This window comes from Gavia stellata, chromosome 30 (assembly GCF_030936135.1).
Source record: "Gavia stellata isolate bGavSte3 chromosome 30, bGavSte3.hap2, whole genome shotgun sequence".
Taxonomy (NCBI): Eukaryota; Metazoa; Chordata; class Aves; order Gaviiformes; family Gaviidae; genus Gavia; species Gavia stellata.
The window spans coordinates 3,081,593-3,096,503 of NC_082623.1; the positions used below are offsets into that span (position 1 = coordinate 3,081,593).

At 49.5% G+C, this 14,911-nt stretch overlaps 1 protein-coding gene across 1 annotated transcript in view; it reads right to left on the reverse strand.

Moving 5' to 3' along the window:
• ANKS1A (ankyrin repeat and sterile alpha motif domain containing 1A) overlaps nt 1–14,066 on the reverse strand; it is a 104,935-nt gene extending 90,869 nt beyond the window's left edge. The window contains exon 1 of the mRNA XM_059831310.1: nt 13,861–14,066. Coding sequence (XP_059687293.1) covers nt 13,861–14,066 — 206 coding nt within the window. The remainder of the gene's footprint in view (nt 1–13,860) is intronic.
• Between the last annotated feature and the right edge of the window lie 845 nt (nt 14,067–14,911).

Below are 14,911 nucleotides of genomic sequence, written 5' to 3' on the forward strand. Positions count from 1 at the left end.
GCTTCCAGCTCTGTTTTTACCCACCTGCCAGATTTGATGTTGCCCAAGATGACACGCCAGCCTCAAACAGCATTTTTCCTCACCAGGAAAAAGCACATTTTCATTGGGGAACATGTACAACATAAGATAATATGTTTCAAACCCCTTAAAATATTTCTGCCTACTTATTTGAAAGCATACAAAACCAGTTCCGGGCTTTCTCGCTCTTAAATACAGTTCTCTCAGCCAGGAGACGCTTTTAGTGGCAGAGCCCTTCCCAGCCTAACATTTTTAACGTAGAGAAGGAACGTATATATGCAAGTCAGACTACTAAATTATAAACTTACACAGGGATAAAACTCTCCATTACTTCAAACAATTTCAGGGTCATTGCAACTCTATCCCAGCAAATAATTATCTCTCAGCTGTAACAACTTATACCCATGTAACTACCAGGAACCTAAGGCATTTCAGATGGCTTCAAAAGCTCACCCACCACTGACAGTGACAGCTTTTGAGGTGGAAAGCACAAACTCCTTTTCTCAGACAGTAGCTCTGCACAGCTGTCTTGGGGCAGCACTGAAGACCATTAAGTTGTCCCCAACTTTCCTGAGGCATTTCAAATAAAAAGCATAAGCCAGGCATGAGTGAGTTGTGGAGAAAACCAGAATCTTTAATTATCTCAAACTCAGATAAAGTCAGACACCAAAAACTCATGTCTTGTGAAGCAGTTAAGGTCAATGCACAAGAAAAAAAAACCCAGCTTATATATATTTATGCACACACAATTTAAAAGCAACATTTAACATTCAAAAGTTTACTTCAAGATTCAAATTTCTGATCTTTGTTAACTGCAGCTCGAGAGCTGACATTCACCCCATTTGTCTTTGCATCTGAAAAACTGGTTCCAGACGATGCCAACAAACACGGCCGCAGCAGAGCCCGTGCTGCAGCGCCCGGCACTCTGGACACGGGAAATCATTAACGCCTAACGAGAGTAGCTCGGGTTAGCAACGCCATGTTCACAAGGATGAAACACCAGGCACTATAATGGTGGCAAGAATAAGAGGAAGACCAAGGCAAACAGCGACCTGCCTCTCTTCTGAGTCATTTTGAAGTCGTACTTACAATCTATAACATCTTTGGGCTCTCATTTCTAGGCTTAACAAGAAAGCAGGGCTGGACTCCTCACAGCAGCTTCCTCGTCGCTGCGTGGTTTCCAGCACTAACCTCAGCGCAGACACCGAACGCCGTGCTCGAATGACATCCTCCAAGTTGGACGATCAGAAAGACAGCAGTTTGGGGTTTTTTTAACTAATTCTCTTCTTTTTAGGTCTTTATTCTCAGCAAAAAGGAATGTCAAGGACACATCCTGTTTCACTCTTTCTGTGAAATAATTCCCGTTGAGGTTAAAGGAAATACTCCCAAAATGCCAAATCCAGCACTAATTACGCACGTCCTCCAAGTGCTCTGTGTTTTCAGCTGTTTCTAACTCAATGGAGATGAGCCACAGCAGTTCAGACATATGGCTTCAGACTCCACCAGGCTGAAACGAGGCTGTAAAGGGAGCCCAACCTCACAAAGGGAATGCAAGTAATTTTCAATCATGCAAAGGTAGTTACTAACGACACGCCAAGACAACCAGAAGTCATCCACGGGGGAATCGCAGGATGAATCGAGGTCATTTCAACGTCTCCTACATGACAGCCAACATTTTATCAGACTCCACACTGTGCAGTGAGAAAACGTGGCTTGAAAAAACACTGGAAAGAAGTACTAGCGAAAACCCCCAAGCCCTGGTCCCTTATTTAAGTCATCTGACGGACTTCACAATCCTTGCAATAGAACCAAGACCAGAATGCAAAGCTTTGAAGTCTCCAGAGTTCAAGGCTTTATCATAATCCCGTTCCTGCTTCCTAAAAAAAATTGTGCTGATTTCTGAAATTAAGAGCAGTAAGGAAGGGTCTGGGGAGCCCATCTGTATCATTGCACAGGGAGGCTTCAAACCTTTCCAGGCTTCTTTAATCGGATTACATTTTAAAACCAGGCAATTTACTTTGTGATGCCAAACTTGAAAGGATTTCTCATAGTGTCTTAATTAGGATGAGGCAAAAGTCATTTCACCTAATTTCCAACCCACTTCAATATTAGATTTGGAAGACCACCTATGACATCTTCAGCCTTGTTTGGCCTAAGAGTCTGAAAAACAGCAGGCAATAGGATTAGATATAAATCTAATGAGATAATGTATTTACATAACATTTATGGCACTCAGTTTTAGACAAGGTTGCGTTCTTGCACTACAGACACTTCCTTGTAGCTGGAAAAAGCTTAAGGTTTATCTTTAAATGTAATTTCCCTTTAAAAGAAACCTTGCATTTAAATAACAAGGGGAGAGTGCTAATGTAATCTGGGTTTTCCAAACCTAAACACCATAAACTCAAGCTCTGACTTTCCTTAAGCTAAATAATACAGACTCTCTCGGAGAGCCCGGTAAAAGCCTTGCACGCGCACTCCTGCTTCAAAAGCAACTTCTGTAATTTCATTATATACATCTGAAACCAGCAGCATGTTACTGATTTTAATCTGAAACACTTAACAGCCATGCAAGGTGGGATGCGCCATCAAGTCAAGAATCTACATATACATGTGGTCTCAGCACTTGGCATTTTAGGGCCTCCCAAACATTTAAGCAGTTCACCTTTCCCAACCATGGGGGAAAACAGCCACCTTAACAGCACAGTATGTACTAGAGGCTGCTACAGCTCTTGATTTAGGCAAAAGTGAAGTTAAAACCTACCCAAATCTACACACTATATAGATAAAAACAGTTTTAAACTCAAGCACCTTATCCAGCAGCCTGGATCCTCTACAGGAATTTCTTCCAGGACACGAACATTTATGGAAAACTCTGCCCTGGCACAAGTTATGGAGCATCCAGCTCCATATCCAGTTTGAGTTAAAGAAAATTTAGCTCAGAAATTCATCCAGACTTCTCAAAGGCCGTCTCCCAGCTCATGCAACAAAGACTGCCTGATAAACCTTGAGCAGTTCTCAAGCAAGCCACGGTGATTCATTGCAGGACAGAAAGTCATTTTAAATTCAGGTTTAAAAATGTGCACTTGACATGATGAACACCCGGGTACTGAATGGCATTAAAGCACTGCTTTAAGCAGGGCATTTCCCCACCCATGAGAGGGTGGCAGGCAAGATTCGGAAAGCAGTCCTTTGGGAAAATAGGATATAAATAGCTCTGAGGACATAATACAGGGTCTCCAGGTTTTGCACAGAAAAGAGAGCACGTTCACACACTCTAGCATGAATTTCTTTCCTAATGCAGCTCACATCTTCCTGCCCTCCGTCTTTAATTAAGCATTTTACCCCTTCATCAGCCTATCGAAGATCTTTCTTTTGCTGACAGCCACAGTCCCAGGTGGACTAACATTTCACTGTATGTTTTTCTCCCTTCTGCAGAGAGCAGCTGTATTAGCTTCTCCAGGCTGTTGCTATAGAAACAAATCAATCCTCAACAGTTTTATTTTTACCAGTTTCTGTGAAATAGGATTTATCTCATCTCCATGACTAAGCTGTACTCCAGAGCGAGCTCTTTGGGACAGTGACAGTGCCACCTCAGCATCGGAGAGGACCTCATACCCCGTGTCAATGACAAGAGGAAACGGCCATCACCCTCATTCAAAGGCACCTTCTTCATTTCAAGAGGACACTTCACCTTGAAACGATTCCCGTAGCCAGAGCGTTACTGAGATCCGGCTGTATCCGTGGAGCGGAAAAGAGCAGAGGAGTGGATGGCACAGCCTGGAAGACCACGGACGTGCTGGGAAAGCTCGGCAGAGCACCCACCAGAAAGCTCGAGCACCCACCAGATGTCAAGCAGTCTCTATGCAGGCAGAGGATCGCCTTCACCGAGTCCCCACAAAGAGCTGCACGCGCAGGCCGGATTCAGCTCAGTGGAAGCTCCTCAGGAAATGCGAAGGGCTCACAAGGGACTCGAGGCATTAACACATGTTATCTGCTGCCAGCCAGCGAAGCAGCCCCTGCGACGGAAGGAGCTCGGCCTCCAGGAACTTGTCTTACCCCTCCCAGCTGTGCTTGGACAAGGGACTTTCCCTTTTGGTCTGGGATGAACGCAGGTGTAATCTGTATGTACGACCTCCATTCTGTATCACCTCTTTCACTTATTCTTTTATATTCTGCTTGCTTTCCGTCCATCTCAGTAAAACAACGCATTACATTAAAAAAACCCACTGGATGAACACTGTTTCTTGGCTCAGCTGCTCCTAATATATCAAACACTGTTTCATACATTCATCTTTAGAAAGTTCAGTTCTCTGCCAAACAGCCTTAATCAGCCAGAGTAGCGCAGGCCCCACGTCACCAAGTTGAGCAGCTCCACTTCCATATCGACATACTATTTAGGCAGTCCGTATGCAGCTACGAATTACTGCATGCAGAGAGCAGCAGCAGCGCAACTGCTCTCCCAGCAAAAGAGAAGGGAAGGGGAGATCCCACTCCTCCATGCTGTCACCTGCAGGTTTCTGCCGTTTGGATTTCAGCCTATTGGATGTAGGAACTGTGCAGCCTCACGAAACAAAAGTTTTCTGTTAGATGAGCCAGCTGGAGTGATTCACTCTGGCACAGCCAGACAATAACTGGAGTATCAGGGAAAGAAAATGGGGGAGGACAAGACCACCGCTCTCACCAACTAACTGCTGGACAAGCTTAGTTGTAACCTTCAAATTTCATTAAGTGCCAAAACCTGTTTGTTAAACATTCGGCATCCAGCTGAACTCTGCATAGCTCCTGCCTTTGAAACACAGAGCACTCTGGATGTACTCAAATCTGCTGTGACATTTCTTCAGTTTCAGGACTGCAGACAAAAGCAGAGGGGAACAAAGCTATGGAAATGTCAGTATCTCATTGCTCAAATATCCCGTATTTGTTTACATGCATAGCTGTGGCTTTGGGCCTGAAATTATCCTACCATTGAGCTGCGTGTAAGAATAAGATATACAGAATACAGATCAAAAAGCCATCAGGGAATCTACCAAACCCACTCAGTCCACTCAAGTCTCACAAGCATCCACTCTGCCACCATGGTCAACACAGAGAAATCCCCCTGCGTGAACATGCTGAATGCAGCTGCTAATTCCAGCATCAATAAAGCGAGCCCTAAAGTCTTCGAGATGCAAATTTCAAGACCGCACCAGGCATTTCAACCAAACCATCAGTGCCCAGCTCAAACTGCTCCTGCGGGCACCCCGAACACTAACCACCTTCTCAGTCCTTGGGCTTCTTAAATCTGTTTAGGATACTCCAGCCAGCTCTCGAGCCAGTCTTGTTCAGGGCACGGGAAATAAGTAAACTGCATGTCATGGATGCATTTCACTGTTCCTCCCATCATGGGGCAGCGCACAAATCTTACGTGAGCCCTGCGAATGCTAAGAGCCGTAAAATGATGCTCCTGGGAAGGAGTGTAACCTAGCAATTGGAAAAAACACCCCGGGAGCCTTGCCTTGCCTCCTTGGCTCTGCTCCTGCCTCCAGCCCGCTGCGACGCACAGGGATACTGCTATATATAATTATAATATAACTATTTAAATTCTGGCATCTGTCAGAGGGCGGTAACTGGCTCAGTTCTGATGCCCTCAGTATCCTCAACACAACCTGACCCACCTACCACTCCCCACACCACATCTTACCCCACGGAGTATTTGAAGTAACCTGTATGAGCGTATGGATTACTTCCAAAACCTGCTTGGTGCTTCAAAACACTCAGCTGAGAAACTCTCAAAGCAAAGCGAAAATTAAGCTAATGTGTTCTCACCCTCCGTCTGACATAAACACGTTGGCACTCCCAAGAGAGTGAGTCCCAGGACACCAGAGGACTCAGCACGTGGGTGAAGACTGATGGGAAGTCAATAGCCAGAAGAATTCGCCCCAGCCTAGACACCCCCCTACGTTATAGAGCCAGATTAATCACTGACAGAGGTTTTGAGTCACTGCCTACACAGTTAAGACACTTTTACTCAGCGTTAACAGAGAGATTCCTATCCAACTTGCTGCGCTCGGAGCATTTTACTCAAAGGCTGCGCCACTTCAATCGATTCACATCTGCTCCCAATTCCTCACCCGTTTAATTCAGCTCTTACACACCCTCCACAGCACCGCTGCACCTCCCTTCAACTTCCAACCATCTTTTCTGCCAACCAAACCAGGCAGCACCAGGTCACTGCCTTCCGTGTGCGCGGCATGGAAACCTCGGACCGCACGCAGCGTGTCTGGAAGGAAGTGGGACAAAACTCCCAACGAAGTTTCACAGAAAGGGAAGCCACCTACACAACATGATTTTCATGTGCGCGCCAAGTGCTGCATAAAAACCAAGTCCTCCCCCACAGAGGAAAATAGGCAGCATCCGTGGGGTAGGTGAGCAAAGCAGGACATGGCTAACGCGACTTGTCCGAGGTCCCACAGCAAGTTTACGGCACGAAAAACCCAGTCCTCCCCAGACACAACCCTAATCATGGAATCATGCTGACCAAAGCAAGCAAATAAAATGTTCCAAAGCCGAATTAGATGATCACACAGATACAAAACGCTTAAGAGTCACTGCCAATAATTGCAGCCTTCCTGAATTATTTAAAAAGTGCTTAGAAAACAATTCACGGAAAAAGAGCCGGTGCACACCTAATGCCTGTGGCACTAATACTCTCAGCAATACCAGTGTTCAGGTATCTAATTAAAGAGCGATCTGTCCTGCTCGGCTGTTTGCACGGCAGGGTGTGGAACAGAAGACAGTGTAAAAGTGGGCGAGATTATTAATCACAGAACCAAGAAGGGTGAAAGACCCAGCTGCGATTTCTAACACAGCCCTGTTTTATGCAACTTCCTTTTTACGGGGGAAGGGGAAGATAGGGAAATATTTTGTTTGCACCTTTACACAATCCTGGAAGCTTGGACCTTGGAGCTGAGCTGCTGCTCCCCGCCACTATCTCAGCCCACCACTGCAGGACTTGCCACTTAATCACAAGACCTGGCCACACATATTGCGATAACAATACACCTGTGAATGGACAGACGCACTAACAGCCTGCTCGCTCCTACGTATGGGGCAATTCCTCTTCTCCCCCAGTCAGCTGCACCGTCGGTGCGGGACCTCCCTTCCCGACGGAAAGGCAGCGAGCAGAAGGGTTGCAGCCGGACTCTCAGACCACCGGGAGAACGTGTAGCACTAATAAATAATTTCTTTAAATCATCCAGCTGCACAAGAACAAATATGATACCTCACTACTTTTTAAATAGAAATAATTTTTCTGACTCTAACCACATTTGGACTATTGGAAGCTACTTTAAGCGTTCAGCCACTACACCATGTCATTTCCTAAACCAAACAAAATACTCACCAGTAATAACTGCTGCGAATTGACTGGAACACTTGCTGTGGCTTCTGTGAAGCAACAACCGAACCTTTTCCCACAACAGATGTATACAAAAAGGTCCTAATTCACAGCAGAAGTTTCTCCTTGATACACTTACAGAAGATTACATATACAATCTGGGGCTCCACAGCAGCCTCAGTTTCCCCTCTCGTCAACAAAGATCCAGTCTTTTCACATCAATAGATGAAAATAAAAAGCTTTTTCTGCAGATTTGGCTTTAACACAATTCATCCCTTACTGCTACTGGCAAAACCTACTGAATGCAGCTTGATATTTCAGGCCACAGATTGTTTTGTTGCTTCCTGCCTTTAACTTCACAGTGAAGCGGCAAAAAGAATATATTCAAATTCTGCAGCCTCTACGCAGAAGTGCCCCCTAAAACCCAAGAAACCTCAAGGATTCATAAAGCATTTGCCATTTCTAGACTTGCTTTTGCTTATAAGCATTAAGCTGTGTTTACATTAAGTTGATATTATCTCTAGATGCTCACTGATCTACAAGAAATGCTTTTGCCTGTGCTTTACGAGGTATGTTCTGAAAAATGGAGCAGCCAGGGTACGATTGAGGAGTGGTTATCTGCATCAGACTCCTGGACCTGGCTTTTGGCAGATCTCCAGGCCCCGAACGGATCCCAACGATCATGTTATGTGAGCAGATCCCAGAGGCTGCATGGACGGCAGCACGAAGCCAAGCCTCCCCCCAAAGCCTGGCAAGCCACCGCCTCTTTGTAAGCCCCACCATCTGCTTTGGCAAAGGCCAGAAACCGATCTCCCTCCCCTCTACTGCTTCTCATCCTCCCCGTATCCTTCTTATTACCTCAACCTGCCGTTTGCGTTCCCTTATTCACGTTAGCTTTCCAGCGGGGTTTATTTTCCTGCCTAATATTTTTAGCATTACGCAGTGGCACGCTCACCCCCTGGGGAGAGACTTCATCTTTAATTCTATCTTCGCGTTTCCTTCTCGTTTGGCGTATCACGGTCTATCAGATCGTGCTTCCTGCTTACCTGCAGAAATCGGTGATTTCGTTTGGAGTTTGTGCAAGTCTCGCACTCAGAGGGCTCAGCTCCGTGATCTAAGCAGGAAGTATGAAAGCCTCAGACCTTGACAAAGTTCACATTTCTATTACAATAAACACGGCGGGCAGTTAAGTTTATGTGATAAAACAACACGTTCTGCAGAATTTACTGCTGGGGACATCTTCTGTGACTTTATGGACCGGCATTTGCTCTCTTTGTTAGAAAAAAGGCACAAAACGATTCGTGTCCCAGCTCAGACCAGTGCCCTCAGCTCAACACACGCTTACCAGGTGTGAGAGTGGGAACGCAGCTTCCCGCACCATGCCCACAATCACGCACGTTTCTTCCAGAAAACACCCGTTTTATACCCGATTCAAAACTTGATTTTTGAGACGTCTGAAACACTGCAGAACTGCACGGAAGGAGCTGGGATGGGCACCTCTTTTGAGAGCAGGTAGTCCAAACAGTGAGACTTAAAAAAAAATAGGAACTAAATACCGTACTGACATCAAAGAGACCCGAAATCAGACGGAGGAAGGAACAAGGGAGTTCTGCTGGTCCAGCCGAGCGTTTATGACCCTGCTCACGGAAGAAGCTTCGGCGGGTGGAGGACAGCTTAGCAGCCTCCTTACCGGGAGATATCTTTAAATATGCAGGACCAGGAATGAAAATGACCACGCAAAAAGAGGAAGGCTGCCAAAAGTTGTCTGAGGAAGGGAAAATATGAAACATACAGAACTGACCACGGGCAGGTTTCTGCACCGCAACCGAGGGGTAAGAAACCCTTAATCAGAAAAGTTCCCATGTTCTAGCGTTGGTAAAAGTTTCCCACGTCACGTACATCCCTGAAGTTCAAGTAACCCGTCTTTTCTCTACAGTTGATGCAGACCCCTACCCCATCAACTCTGGCCATCCTCTCGTCTTGCAGGCTGACGGCAGTTTGGCAAAGCAATCGCACGGGTGTCAGAGATGCTTTTCACAGGTGCCCAACTAAGAAACTGCGTTTGGCTCTTATCAAAGGCAGAAAGCCATTTTGCCAGAAGCTTGCAGCGGGACCCACTTCTGAGCAAGGATAAAAGCAGTCTTACCCCCTTTTCTAAATACTTCCAAATCTCAGTGACAAACCTTTGTAACCTAAATTCTCTCAGATACAGCTTTATCTTGCATACAAAAAAATAAATCCCTGCTCCAGACACCTATTTTGTGATTTCTTTACCCACCAGCACTGAAGACATCTATTATTTAAGCAGCTTTCCTGCACTGCAGAGCCTTGATAAAAAGTTAGCCGCCAGCTGAAGCACCTTAGCCTTCTCCATCTTCCTACTTCCATTAATGCTTCCACTTAATTGGCACTGTGACTTTCTCTGGGCACACGTCCAGTCCATATTTACTGGTTTTAATTTAGAAAATGCATCTAATCATCATCAGGAAAAAAAAAAGATAAAGGAATAAGATTTAAGAGAAAACCCTTCAACTTTAAAGTTATTCCAAAGTTGCTCTTGACCTGTTGCACACCTTGGGATGCTGTACTCTGGAGAAGGCAGGGGTTGGAGGGGCGGACACTCCACAAACTCTTTTCTGTCACCTCTACCCTTCCACCCTCCTCCCACACCACCAGGTCCCTTTAATTTGTCAATCGTCGACTTTCCATGAAGTGTCAGGCAGACAAAATTTCACACTCCCTGTTTCCAAACCCTTGAAGTTATTTTAAAAGGCGTACAGAAAGGCAGAGTTAGCTATAATTAAATACCATGCCTGCTGTGGAGAACTTATTGCAACATCCTCCCTGCCCCCGGGAAGCAGGGAAACCACAGGCGAAGGTGCTCCGGAGGAATCGCACACCTCAAGAGATGAGCAAAGAAGTCAGTAATCAGGCTTGGCACCAGGGGCAAGAGCTAATTTCACACTTCGCAGAGTGAAAACAGACCGCAACAGAGACAGGGTGACACACAGGCAGAAGACAACTGCCCAGATTTCTTCTCTGACACACTAAGGCCTGAAACTTAGTCTGGCTACTTTTTTTTGGGAACTCAATCCCCAAAATCCAATGTTCTGCTGCTGTACCAAGGGGACGCAAAGGAGTATGTTTGCTACTGCAATAAACCTTTCAGCAGAGCTTGTACGTCTTAGAACCGTCCCACAGCCACACCAGGACACTAAGCAATCACTTAGATTGAGCCCGTGCTAGAGAAAAGAGTTTTGAACACCGCCCAGCTTGTCCCAGCTGCTCCCCAAACAATTGTCAGACTCTCCTCGCAGGTAAATTTAGCAGCTGTTTCTCATAAAAACCTCCTCACTACAAAACAAGCAGAAATCTTCTCACATGGAGTCATTTAACCCAAAGTAAAAGCACAAGTTGACAGAGCACCAGAAACAATCAGAAAGCCTTTAAATCATTCAAAGTCCATTTTCGATATCTAACGTGCATCATTCACCGCAGCACCCAAGCCCTCGAACAATCCCCAGCTACGCCCTGCTTCCCCATGCCGCAACCGCGCGCCCCGTGGGGCCCCGAACTCCCACCCCACTGCCAGTTTGCAAGAGGTGACCGCAGGTAAGAGCGGACTATCCTCACGGTCACTGCCCGGCATTTGTAATGCCGAGAGGGAGGAAGACTGCAGCCGCTGCTCGTACAAACGTGGTACAGAGGTGACGATCCACGCAGGTTCGCGATGACGCTCAGGGCGAGCAGCCACGTGGGGCGTGCGTGCAAACTCTTGTAAATCCAGGGAGGCTGCAGCAGGTTTCACACGGCAGGTTAACGATGCGCTGCAATGACTCCCAGCACCCTGGGAACACCAACATGCTCCCAGAACAAGAACCGCTACCATAAACATGCAAAGAGCCTGACGGTAACTCAGCAGCAGAGGGAAAATGGTTCCGGGATTGGGGAATTTGGTGGGAGACAGGGATCGTTATAACGTCAACTGACAGACATTTAAGACAGTTGAGTTGATAAACACAGAAGATACGAACGACAGCTATGACATTCACCATCCCTCAAATAGGCGTCTACACACGAAACCACGCTTACACATGAAAAATCACGTTAACTGCTCAGACATCAAACAGCCTGACCGCTCCACAAACCAGCTGGTATCACAAGCAGTTGTCTTACTGGGGAAAAAAGGTGGCCATCATCACCACGCACTGTCGAAAAGTGTGGCGGAGCTCTTAGAACAAGAGGCTGATAACACTCGTGGTGTGTATTTAACTCCCTGACCCTCTCCACGTTATCTGAACACCCTGCAAGTACATCCATCTTCTAACGCAGACAAGCCTGAAGTGGTCAGAGCAATTTCCCACTCAAAACAAGGGCTCAGAGTGTTTAATATATTAAAAGAGAAGAATAAAGTTCGACCCGACAGCAGATTTACATTTCAGAGAAGCAAATGTATGTACCAGGAAAGCACAAGCTCTCCGTGTCAGCGGGTCTCTGCCATTCAGCTCAACGTGCGACAGCAGAGTTCTGATAAGGTTAGGTGAAAGGAAAAGTGGATTAAATTTGGCCACAAACAGGGAAGTTGTATACTTCTAAATAGTCAGGTCGTGCAGTGATAACATCACTCAGCACTGGACTCAAATCTCCTCCCCCTGTCCCAGTATAAACCAGTTGCTCAGGGAACAGGAACATCGGCATTTCCAGCAGAGAAGCTGAAATGGCAAAAAGCTGCAACTCAAACAACGCACCAGCAAGTGTTTTCCTTGGGAGATGCCGAAAAAAAGGGGAGGAGAAAAAACTAACAAAGGTCTAAGAGCTTCAAAACAGAGCAAATCACACAGCATGGCACTTTAAATGCTAAAGCAAATGACTGTGCCCTCCATCTGCTTGTGCAGCCCCCAGCACAGCACAGCCGAGCCCCGAACCCCACCAGCCTCCGCCGATTCGAGAACCGCAGCAGAGGAGTATTACTGCAAGCCAGGAAAATTAGAGGAAGGGCGAGCGTGCACAGAGCAAGAGCAGGGAGAGGACGCCTTGCCGAACACCCGGCTGCACATCTGCCCCAGTAAATTCATCCAGCAGCTCTCCTCACCCTGGGAACCTACACATGTCCTGGCTTGAGAGCCAGCAGCCTCTGCGAGCACCCTGACCCAGAGTCCTCCTCCAAACACATCACGTTTTCCCAGTTACACCAGTCTGCAGCTACCGACAGTAACCAGCAGCATCCACAACCCCGTAGCCTGCAGCAGTCCGAGCCCCCGGGGGACACCCCACCACTGGGCAGCACCCAGCCCTGGAAGCGCCCGCTCCAGACAGCCTCCTCTCCTCTCCCAGCCCGCCGGCCCCTGCTACTCCTCGCCTGGGGGCACGCGAGCCCGAGGGGCTCCGCTGCCAGCCCCCTCCAGCACGGCCCCCTCACACCCCTGGCCCCCACAGGCAGCACCAAAGCCTCAGGGGTCCCCCAGCCCATCCTCACACACCCTGTGAGCCCCACATCCATTGCAGCCTGCTGTAATGCCTCATCCCACCCCCTTGGCCCCCCAATTCCCATCCAGTGCGCCTCCTCCTTCGGCCCACGCAGGCCCAGACCCCCAGGGGACTGCCGTCCTCAGTCCCTCCGCACCCACAGCGCTGCAGCCCACACCAGTGCCCCCCAGAGCTCCAGCCCACACCGCCGGGCCCCAGGGACCTCCGACACCCCCTTATCCCACAGCCCTCTCACCCACACGCTCGGCCCCAAGAGCACATCCAAACCCCTCCAGCTGCCTCCCTGCCCTACAACCCCTCGTTCCCCCGCAGCCCACATCCCTTGCCCCACATCCCTAGTCCCTTGTTCCCCCACCCCCAGCTCACGCCTTCAAGCCCCACACCCCTAGAGACCCCCCTCCCCACACCTCCTGCCTGCTCCACCCCCAGCCCCTATCAACACGGCCCCATAGCTCCATACTCCCTACCTGCCCCACGGTCCTACAACACCCCAAAAGCCCATACCTCCTGCCTCACCCACAGCCCTACAGCCCCCCCAAGCCCCACAGACGCCCCCTCTGCCTGCATGGCCCCACAGGCCCCCCAGCCCCACACCCCACACCCCCCCCGTGACCCTGAACCTCCCCAGTCCACACACCCCTCCTTCCAGCTCCACGGCCCTGCAGCACCCCATGCCCCCCCCCCAGCTCTAAATCCGCACAGACCCCACCTCCTGGGCCCCAACCACACTCTCCCTACCTTCCCCCCCTCCCACCCCACGGCCCCGCAGCCTCTCCGTCCCCCTGCCCTACATACGCCCCTCCTGCCCCATAACCCACCAGCCCCCCAAGCCCACACAGCCTCCCCCTTACCCAACAGGCCCACAGCCCCCTCCCCATGCCCCCTACCTCCTCCCCCCCGGCCCTACAGCCCCTCCTCAGCCCTCAGCCCCACTCCCACACCCCCATGCCCCCTCCCACAGGCCCTCAGGCCGCGCTCACCTGAGGAGACTGGACAGCGGGTGCCCCACACCGCCGCTCCCGCTGCCTCCTCCGCCGCCTCCCCCCCCGGAGCCGCCTCCTCCGCCTCCTCCTCCCCCCCCGGAGCCACCGAAGCCGGAGCTGAGACGTTTCCCCGATAACAGCTTCTCCACGGCGGGCAGGTTCCCGGTACGGGCGGCCTCCAGCAGCTCCTGCTCCTTCCCCATGGCCCGGCCCGGCCGCCGCCGCCCGCCGCCGCCGCCTCCCGCCAAGCCACGCCCCCCGAGTGCCCTTCCGGGGCGGGGCCTGCGGGGGGGGGCGGGGTCCGCGGGGGGCGGAGCTTGCGGGGAGGCGGGCGGGGCCTGAGGCCCCGCCCGCCTCCCCGCAAGCCCCGCCCCCCCGCTGGGTGATTCTTCCACTGAACCCTTTACTCCACCTCATTTTTTGGCTCGTTTTAGTTAATTTTATTCGTTGAACGTGTGAAGAAGATAAAAGTGGGATTCCAGCACGTGCTGCAGGGCTAAAGGGGTTGGTTTGGGTCAAATCCCGTCTCCCAGGTTTCTAATACGCTGGAGGAACCGGGCGTAAAACACGCAGGGGTGTATGTACAGGAGGGATGCGTATAAAGGAGGAATGCAATAAAGTAGGATGTTTATAAAGGAGGAGTATCTTTGCCAAGGTTTTCCCTCCACGTATTTATTGGGAGGATGAATATTCACAGGTAATTTCGCAGCTCTTTTCCCGGAGGGAAGTCCTCGGGGAGGCGCAGTGTTTTGCATTGCGCGCTGAGGATCAGTCTACACCAGGAAGCGAAATGGTTAGAAGCAGTTATCCGCTGTATAACGCTACGGGCCGGCATAAAAAGTAATTCAAATGCAGCCAGATGGTTCATTTGAACGTAATATTAACAGCATCAGCCCTGAGGGAGAGCTGCTCTCTCCTTCGAAGGGGACTTGCACAGGGTGGCTCAGGCAGTTTGCGATCCCCGTGCAGCGGGGTGAGGATCCAGAGGCCGAGGAGGGGCTGGGGCGGATGGGAACGTGGGCGCCGAGGCTTCCCCCCGCACCCCGTG